General features: G+C 39.1%; 1 protein-coding gene across 6 annotated transcripts in view; it reads right to left on the bottom strand.

Moving 5' to 3' along the window:
- The window catches only part of CYFIP1 (cytoplasmic FMR1 interacting protein 1), a 414,017-nt gene that overhangs the window by 118,509 nt on the left and 284,588 nt on the right, over positions 1-10,920 (bottom strand). For all 6 annotated transcript variants that reach the window (XM_063953279.1, XM_063953277.1, XM_063953278.1 and 3 more), the window contains exons 22-23: positions 8,968-9,167; positions 6,502-6,589 (exon numbers count right to left, since the gene is read on the bottom strand). In XM_063953279.1, the coding sequence (XP_063809349.1) occupies positions 6,502-6,589; positions 8,968-9,167 (288 nt within the window). The remainder of the gene's footprint in view (positions 1-6,501; positions 6,590-8,967; positions 9,168-10,920) is intronic.

Here is a 10,920-nt window from a genome sequence, read left to right as displayed (position 1 = left end):
TGATGTTGGACCATGTCAAGGAAGATATCAGGGGGGGTGATAGAGGAAAGATCCTTCTGCAGTTAGAAATTAAATGGATACATCTTTTGAATACTGTTTCCCCGCATGGACTGAATGAAATGATTTCCTTTAATTGTTTCTTATAATGGTTATGTTGCTATTTTTTGTAGTATTGCTGTAAGATCATTTGTAGTAATGTCCGTTTGTACAATGTATCATTGTAACCATGGTAACGGTTTTTACTTTCACTTTCATTTTCACTTTGTCCCAGTCACTGCTCAGGCGCCGTCTATTGGTGATGACGTCAGCAGCAGCAGCATGGGGAGTGTTTTTGCACTTACTTTCACTTTCACTTGGTGTTTCTTAACTGCATAAAGGTAAGCTTGATTTCTTGCATTTGTTATATACCTGACGAAGGATAATAAATCCGAAACGTTGTATTCAACCCAGGAGTGTCCGGGTTTCTTATTTGAATTAAGTCCACGAGTGCCGCCTACATACCATACTTATATCAAACTCAGAAGGAAGGCACCGGGCAAGATGTCTACATTTATTTGGCGGAGTGCCGAGTGTATCTTTACTCTACTATAGGTTGGACTGCCATATCCACACCATTGCTAAGGCAACCGCACTTCTTTGAACCAAGTGGGTCAGTATATTTTCTTTGATTTTATCCTGCACCTGACCGCACATCATGGATACGATACCAGAGGACGTTCCAGGATACAGAGCAACTACACTACTAACTGGGGAAATTCTATCCTTATCTGATATTGATGCCAACAGGATCCTGATTACAGACAAGCTGGCACAAACTACTGGAGTCAAAACCAGTGAACAAATCTATACTGATTTTCTGAGACTCAGAAACAGGGAAACTGATTTCTACCTACATGGAGTATGCTTATCGGACTATTTTCGGGAGAAAAAAATCCCCAGGGGCTTTCGCATTAAAAACATGCCCACCATTGGACGCTTCAACACAGATTTCTGTCGGAAATGGGCAGCCGTTTTAAATAAAGCCTCGTTTGACTTAATGCTGCTCGTCATTGAAGAATCCACAAGGGAGTTAGCCATCACCAGAGAGAAAATTAAAACTCTGGAGCAGAACAGCCTGGATGCTCTGATCTCAGATACTTCTGTGGACTGGATCGCTAAATTAAACACAGAGGTAGAAAAATACAGATCTGAATTAATTCAATTTAAAACTAAAAAATTGGCTACTGTCAATAGAGACTATGATGAGAACCGGGTATACTACTGGGCGAATCCGCAACCGGGCGGACGGAGACCATACCGCAGGAGGTTCAATAAATTTAATAAACAATCTGGACGATCATCTCAAGATACTGACACCTCCAGTGGAACTTCTCACAGTGAAGCAGAACTACCAAGCACCAGTCGCACCAATTCCAGAGGTCGTTCCCCTTTAGGGGTAAAAACGAGAGCAAAGGAGGACGGCGCAGAAGACAAAGAACCAGACGTGGCGGCCAATGCCAAAGGGAGACCAAAGCGAGCTGCAAAAACAACAAAGAAATGATATATAATTTATCATCACGCACATTGACTGACATTGAGACTGCGGTGTTGAGTAAAGGTTTGAATTTTGTTCCGACTAACCCCCATAATAGTCTCAAAAGCAAAGTTGACCTGAGTCGCCTTAACAGGCAACTGAGACTGAAAGAATTCTTTAGTAAAAATGACTCTGATAAACCTTTAACTAAAATTGATAAACCAGCATGTCCTGTTAAACCAAAATCTAACTTTGACCCCTATTCTTCCAACACAGCCATAAAAGCTTTCACTAGAACTGTCACTAATTGTATTGATTTATGTGAAAAAGAAAATGTCACTAGCACCATGAATTTATCACCTGCTGAATGGCAGGCATTGCGTGATCTTGCGACCTGTAATGACATAACAATACGCCCTGCCGATAAAGGTGGGGGCATTGTGGTGCAAGACTTATGTGATTATAGAGATGAAGCTTACAGACAGTTATGTGATGATAATGTGTATACCAAGCTAGAGGCTGATCCCACTGCTATGTATCTAAGGGAGCTTGAGGATGTCTTGCTGTCTGCGGTTGAGGCTGGACATATTACTGAATCTGTAAAGAATGCTTTGTGTTGTAATTATCCACGGGTACCCGTATTCAATATGCTTCCCAAATTGCATAAAAACAGTGAGAAGCCACCTGGCAGACCCATTGTGTCTGCCAGGGACTCCTTGTACTATCAAGTATCCAAATATCTTGATTTTTACCTCCAGCCGGTAGTTCAGAATCAATCTACATATCTGAAAGACACGACAATGTTTTTGCATAAACTCAGATCTTTTGGTGTTATACCTGAAGACTGCTGGCTAGGCACTATTGATGTAGTAAGCCTATACACTAGTATTCCTCATGACAGGGGACTCGAGGCTGTACGAAGTTTGATTACCAATAACACCCTCTATCTTGGTCCTAATGTGGATTTTTTCTTGCAACTTTTGAGGTTGGTTTTGGAGAGAAATTATTTTATTTTTAACAATGAATTTTTCCTGCAGACCCGGGGTTGTGCGATGGGATCTTGTGTCGCACCAACCTACGCGAATGCTTTCATGTTCCTAGTTGAACACCAATTGTTCTTTGATGACCAGGACCTGGCCAATCTCATACCCCTATATACAAGATATATAGACGACGTGTTCCTCCTATGGAGGGGCACAGAGGAGGAATTCACTAATATGATGTCACTGGCCAACACTAGGGACAGACACATCAAGTTTACGTGGAACATTCAAAAGGAAAACATACATTTTTTAGATGTAGAGGTAAAAATACGTGGTGTTGACTTCAGTACATCTATTTACCAGAAACCCACTGATTGCAACAATATGCTGCATGCCTCCAGCCACCATCCGAGCTCCCTTAAAAGAGGTCTCCCCTATTCGCAATTCTTACGGGTTCACCGCATTTGCAGTGATCCTGTTGATGAGGTGAATAAAATGGAACTTATGACTAAAAAATTTCTAGAAAGGGGGTACAGCAACAAGGATTTACAATCAGCTAAAATTAAGGCACTCAAAGCACCTAAAGTAAAGAATATCACCTGTCCCAAACCTAATAAAATAGACACTACCATGATTTGGGTCAACAATTACACGGTATCTACTAAGACCATTGTCAGTACCGCTAAAAGGGTTTGGCCAGTAGTCCAAGCAGACCCAGACCTTGCAGAATTGTCTGAAAGTGCGTTACTACCTTGTTATACAAGGGGTAAAAACATCGGGGACCATGTGATACATGTTGACATTGCTGACATGTCACCCACATATCCTAAACACTTCATGACTAAAAAACCAGGAAACTACAGGTGCTTAGGTTGCACTACTTGCACCTATCTGGACACCGGCAATTATATCAGGCATCCACATAGTGGTAAACAGATCAAATTAAAACATGTTTTTACTTGCACCAGCAAATATGTGATCTACTGCATTAGGTGCCCTTGCAGCTTATATTACATAGGCAAAACGGTGTGCCAGTTCAAAGAAAGAATGGCACAACACCGCAGTGCCATTAAGCAGATATTGGAAGGGAAAAACATAGATCAGCCTGTTGCCAAACATTTTAAAACTTGCAAGCACAGTCTCTCCTCATTACGCTACATGATGTTGGACCATGTCAAGGAAGATATCAGGGGGGGTGATAGAGGAAAGATCCTTCTGCAGTTAGAAATTAAATGGATACATCTTTTGAATACTGTTTCCCCGCATGGACTGAATGAAATGATTTCCTTTGTTTCTTATAATGGTTATGTTGCTATTTTTTGTAGTATTGCTGTAAGATCATTTGTAGTAATGTCCGTTTGTACAATGTATCATTGTAACCATGGTAACGGTTTTTACTTTCACTTTCATTTTCACTTTGTCCCAGTCACTGCTCAGGCGCCGTCTATTGGTGATGACGTCAGCAGCAGCAGCATGGGGAGTGTTTTTGCACTTACTTTCACTTTCACTTGGTGTTTCTTAACTGCATAAAGGTAAGCTTGATTTCTTGCATTTGTTATATACCTGACGAAGGATAATAAATCCGAAACGTTGTATTCAACCCAGGAGTGTCCGGGTTTCTTATTTGAATTAAGTCCACGAGTGCCGCCTACATACCATACTTATATATATATATATATACACACACACACATATACATATATACACACATATATATATATATATATATATATATATATATATATATATATACATACACACACACACACATATATATATATATATATATATATATATATAAGCACACACACAAACATATATACACACAAATAGTAATCAGCTTGCAACCTCAATTGAGAACTCTTTAATGATGGCATTAGGGTAGTTAAGGGCTATTCTTAACATTCAGGGACATGTTTGGAGTGGTGTGTGAAAGCAACCTACCCTATCATCCCAGGCATTTAATGATACTGCAGTTCTAAAACGACAGTCAGGATAAGTGCTACACCAGGTTTGATTAGCATTTATTTATATTGCCATTTATAAGCTACTGGTCAAAACCATGGATGGTCGGCAGCTTTGACAAACTGCTTCTTAACAGATCTACCCCCTAGGCACGCTTATCTTGAACATTAAACTAGAGGATGATTGCTGAAAATTCATAAATGTCTGATCACTACTGATCCCTCACACTAAGCAAAGCTGGAAGCAAAGAAAGACAGGAGGGTCGCAACGTAAATTGCCATCATTTATTTCCCTAAATTTTATACAGCCTTTTCTATTTCTAGAAGGCTTTTGTCACAAATTCAAATATTAATGTCAGTCCAGCAATGAGCTTTTAGTTCAGTTTCAGATTATGCAATTTGATCTTCACAAGGGCATTAAAATTAAGAGGATGTTAGACATTTTCTAAGTATTAAACCATTATTAAATGTCATGTACTGAAGATTATTATTATTACATTAACAAGTTAACAGTCATATAGGGCCCAAATGTATTAAGCCTTAACAAGAGATAAAGTGGAGACGGATAAAGAGTGATAAATGACCAGCCAATCAGCTTCCTGTCCTTTTTTTAAACAGTCTGTAACATGACAGTTAGGAAGCGGATTGGCTGGTCATTTATCACTCTTTATCCATCTCCACTTTATCTCTTGTTAAGGCTTAATACATTTGGGCCCTATATGACTTTTATCTTAAAGCTTTACAAGGAATAACTCACCTGCATCACCTTGTGTAACATCACAAGTTAAAAATACCAGAGAAAACACATGGCAAATTCATATCATACGCTTTTGTTACATGCAGCAGAGCTTACGCGCTTTTCAGATGGAGTTGGGGGGGTGCATAATGGAGTACACTCCACTGAACGAGAGGTGTTTGAGTTGTGTTCAACCCATGGACTGAAGCAAGCAGTACTCAAATAAGAATGGTTGTGGATAAATAGACATTGCAAACAGTTACAGTAGTTCCACTACCAGAGCTGTATACATGCAATGCACTAAGAATATAAACAGTAAATGCATGTATTAAAGAACTAGTGGGTATCAGGTTGTAGGCATTTTCAGTCTCTGAGTATAATATACAAGAGTAATGTAGAAAAGAAACACAGTTTGTGCATTACCACCAGGCAGATCATTTACCCTCCCGAAATTCATGGTTGGGTAGTCTACATAACACGTTTTCTAAGTGCTTTGTGAGTGGCATGCGGTGTTATGGTTATTATGATAATGATGTGTGTTAAAAAGAACTCTATGATACAAAATCACTTCTACTAAAGTGAGGAGTGTCTTGGATGTGCAAAAAGGGAGACCTGTTGACATTTATGGTAAATTAATGCAGGTTTATGGTGATATGAGAAAGTTGTGTGAAATGTTCAATAATGGACCAACAAACATGCAAGACGAAAATTAACTGGGTTCTGGATGAGAAGTTTTAGATCATACACACTATAGTCCAGGCCTTGCACAAAGTGATCTTTACATTTTCAAAGATTTCCAGGGCAGAAAATCTTTTGAAAGTGATGGAGTTGAATCTTGCAGACAACAACTGGTTCAATGGACTGGAGGCAGCAGAGTACAAGGGGATTTTAAAGCTAGTTGACAGATAAATGCTTAAATGGAGGTGGTGATTTATGGAGAAATAGACTAAGGTACTCGGTATTTAAAGAATACAACCAAAGCATTTTTTAGTTGTTTTTTATTCTGCATGGTCTTTACTTCCTGGATTAGATTACCTTTGCTCATTCACCACTGCACTTCAATCTCTACCTGGGAAGGGCTTCAGTGAGAAGGTTTGCTAAGATAATATTGTCATCCCGAAGCAATGGAGTTCCCATATAAATCCAGCATTTACTGGTTATTTTGTTTTATCTAACGTGGTGGTCAGTAGGCTAATCTTTAGCAGCAGCTATATATTAACTTTCCAAATTACAGCTATAAATTGCAAAATGAGAATAACCTGGAAGCAGAATTTTACAAATTTCTAAAAAAAATGTTTTACTTACTTTAGAGCCAAATAAATACTGCGGTTGAGCATTGGGTTGCTTATCACGCTGAAATTCCTGAGAGAAAGGCAGAACTGTACGAACAAATCTGAAGAAATATAAAGGAATACAGTGAGCTATGTTGTAATGCATACAAAATATATCGGTTTTATAAAACGGAGAGCACTATTTACTAGAATTCTTAGTGCAGCATAACGGATGGAGTCTTACGCATCTGGAAAGCTGTAATTTCAGTGAAGTTAATGTTATAGGTTTGTACAAAACCTGCAGTAGGTTAGAAAGAATTGGGCTCTTGAACAGGACATTGGGGCAGATGTATTAATCTGGAGAAGGCCTAAGGAAGTGATAAACCAGTGATAAATGCAAGGTGATAAACACACCAGCCAATCAGCTCCCATATGTAAATCAGTTAGGAGCTCATTGGCTGATGCATTATCACCTTGCACTTAACATTGCTTTATCACTGGTTTATCACTTCCTTATGCCTTCTACAGGTTAATACATCTACCCCATTATGTTCTAAATGACAAATTTTCCCCTCATGACTGTTTATGGTGGCAAGACTAGCCATGAAATGTACAGTGCCTTGCTAAAGTATTCACCCCCCTTTGCATTTTTCATGTTTTGTTGCCTCACAACCTGGAATTAAAATGGATTGTTTGAAGGTTTGCATCATTTCATTCACAAAACATGGCTACAACTTTGAAGATTTTTTTTTTTTACTGTAAAGCAAACAACAAATAGGACAAAATAACAGAAAACTTCAGCTTGCATAACTATTCACCCCCCTAAAGTCAGTACTTTGTAGAACCAACTTTTGCGGCAATTACAGCTGCAAGTCGCTTTGGAAAAGTCTCTATGAGCCTGCCACTTGTCACAGGGATTTTTGCCCATTCCTCAAGGCAAAACTGCTCCAGCTCCTTCATGTTGGATGGTTTCCGCTTGTGAACAGCAATCTTCAAGTCTGACCACAGATTCTCAATTTGATTGAGATCTGGGCTTTGACCAGGCCATTTCAACACATTTAAATGTTTCCCCTTACACCACTCGAGTGTTGTTTTAGCAGTATGCTTCGGGTCATTGTCCTGCTGGAATGTGAACCTCCGTCCCAGTCTCAAATCACAGGCAGACTGAAACAGGTTTTCCTCAAGAATATCCCTGTATTTAGCACCATCCAACAGTTTCCCAGTTCCTGCTGCTGATAAACATCCCCACAGCATGATGCTGCCACCACCATGTTTCACTGTGGGGATGGTGTTCTTGGGGTGATGGGATGTGTTGGGTTTGCGCCAGACATAGCGTTTTCCTTGGTGGCCAAAAAGTTAAATTTTAGTCTCATCTGACCAGAGCACCTTCCTCCATACATCTGGGGAGTCGTCTACATGCCTTTTGGCAAACTCGAAACGTGCCTTCTTATTTTTAACACTAAGTAATTACTTTTTTCTGGCCACTCTTCCATAAAGCCCAGCTCTATGGAGTGTACGGCCTATTGTGGTCACATATGCGGATACACCAGTCTCTGCTGTGGAACTCTGCAGCTCCTTCAGGGTTACCTTTGGTCTCTGTGCTGTCTCTCTGATTAATGCCCTCCTTGCCCGGTCTGAGAGTTTTGGTGGCCAGCCCTCTCTTGGCAGGTTTGTTGTGGTACCATGTTCTTTCCATTTGAAGATGATGGATTTGATGGTGCTCCGAGAAATCATCAAAGATTTGGATATTTTTTTATAACCCAACCCTGACTTGTACTTCTCAACAACTTTGTCCCTGGCTTGTTTGGAGAGCTCCTTGGTCTTCATGGTGTGATGTCTCTTGCTTAGTGGTGTTGCAGCCTCTGGGGCCTTTCAGAAAAGGTGTGTTTATACTGATAGATCATGTGGCACTTGGAATGCACACAGGTGGACTTGATTTCACCAATTATGTGACTTCTGAAGGTAATTGGTTGCACCAGAACTTTTGAGGTACTTCATAGTAAAGGGGGTGAATACATATGCACATGACAATTTTCAGATTTTTAGTTATAAAAATTCTTTATATAAAAGTTTTTCTCATTTCACTTCACCAACTTAGACTACTTTGTGCATATCCATCACATAAAATTCAGATTAAAAAAAAAAAAAAATTAAATTACAAGATGTAATGTAAAAAAATAGGTAAAAAGCCAAGGGGGGGTGAATACTTTATCAAGGCACTGTATATAAGGTCCAATAATTCTTAAGTGTGTTACCCTCTAGAGTGTTTTCTATAGCTCTATAATTAAAAGGATAAAAAAAAGAAACAACAATTAACATTGGCAACGAGTGATGGTACATAATATCTATGTTAGCATGCAATTTTTAATTCCCTTTCTTTCAATTGTTTGAAGAGTCATTTGGGCGTCTATTTTTTTCCTATCTAATAGACAGAAAAAAACAGACACCCAACCGACTTTTCAAACAATTGAATATCCCGCTTAAAATTAACATTTAGTACCTGTAGGTAGAACCATTGTAGCAGTAGTTAGGGAGGAAATCATAGTTGAGCTCCCAAAAGACATGAAGGGTGATCCTCCCATATGGAGCCGAAACATTATGGTTGGCTTCCCTAAACATGGCGTCAAAGCTGTCCAAGGTCAGATATTTGCCCAGCAACTTGTGAGTCAATCGGTTTATTTCAATAAGACCCTCTAGCTCCTAGTGGGGGAAACAAAAACAGTTAAAGTCTGACCAAGCAGGTTATGCCAAAGCTACACGGATACTTTATGAATGTTTAAAGCAAAAACGGCTGTACAAAATGTGTTATAACTTTTGTGATTTTACATGGTAAACGCTCCACCCATAGCCTGTATTAAAGTGGTAATCTACCTTTTAGACAACCCTGCCTCTTTAATATAGCATTTGGAGGAAAAAATAAAGATAGGAAAACAGCAAAGGAAGAATTAAAGTGTAGATGACATTCTCTCCCTTTTATAACAGTGTAAAGTAAGAAAATGGGGATCTGGGATAGATTATTAGATCTCGATATTTGTTAGTTAAAGATCAATAATTTAACCGGTTGGTGGTGCTTCCCAGAGTCAGATAATAATAGTGCATCATAGAATGAGGAGAAGGGGGCACTCTTGAAAAAGGAAATTGTTCAGTCAGTAAAATATAACTTTTATGTGAACACACTTAAAAATAAACAGAGCATAGAAAAGTCACATAAGTGGCTATTATTGAATTTAAAAGATAAAAGGTATTTTTGCAGTATTATAGCTGTAAAAGATAAAATGCGAATATATACCTTAAAGATCCTATATAATAAAAGACTAACACTGCTCCTCACCTCTATGGGGGAATTCAAGTGTTTTACACTCTAGCAGATGGCACCTGCAGAGCAAATCAAGTGTTGTTGTGCTCGGGCACACACTGCCGCTGAGGCTGACATTACTGTTGTGTTGACGGGCTGGTATCTAGTCACAAATAATTGCCATACACATTTCAAAGAGTTTCTTGCCACAAAGATTGAAAGTGAATTAATGCCTGAATAAGACTTTTATACAGGGATAATTACTTGTTATATGTCAAATTCTGACAGAGTATGGTAATTGCAGTTAAATGGCACTCTGAAGTTAAACACCAGTGCTTTCTTTCGAGCATCAGGATACAGACAGCAACGTTTTACGCAGCTGTGTGCACTTCATCAAGGTGTACTGTGATAACGTCATGTCATAGAAACAGGTTTGGTGAACTGCCTATAGTGGACGTGCTTGGCTGAATGGATCGCTGCTCATCTTGAATGTCTGTCCTGCCGTTACCAAAGGCAGTGCATCAAACTCAAACCTGTTTCCGTGACATGATGTCACCGTACACCTCAACAAGTTGGCGATTTATTTCAGCTGCTGTTGTGCCCTTTTCTCAATGTTTGACCATGTTTCTGCCAGCCCCACCATCTTACAACTGATGTTGGGACAGTATGACACGCGGTGTAATGGCCGTAAGGGGAAGCAGAGGTCTACATGCTCTGGCCTGGCAGGAAATCAGAATGAAATAGAGATCACTGAACAAGTCACGTCATTACATACGTCTTGTTACCTTATATATTGAACCACCCTCATATATAAGAAATCTTATATGCAGAGACACTCATGAAAATAAAAAAATAACTAGCACTGGATTTATGGTTTCTTGAGACACACTGGTATTTCTCTTATATGTTGATATAATAGAATATTGATTTTAACCTGATAAATCATTTTCTCTGAATTCCATGGGGGACACAGGAAACCCTGCATATATGTGGTGATGGATGAATCTGGGGAAATAATAGTTAAAGATTGTATATTCCATTCCATACCCTGACCATCCAGTTAATACTTAAAGTCCTAAGGAAAAAAATAAAAATAGGATTTTAATTACCTACCGGTAAATCCTTTTCTCTTACGTCCTAGGGGATACTGGGAATCCA

Source organism: Pseudophryne corroboree, chromosome 2 (genome assembly GCF_028390025.1).
Source record: "Pseudophryne corroboree isolate aPseCor3 chromosome 2, aPseCor3.hap2, whole genome shotgun sequence".
NCBI lineage: Eukaryota > Metazoa > Chordata > Amphibia > Anura > Myobatrachidae > Pseudophryne > Pseudophryne corroboree.
The sequence above is the reverse complement of the archived record's forward strand: the minus strand, read 5'-3'. Positions and strand labels throughout refer to the sequence as shown.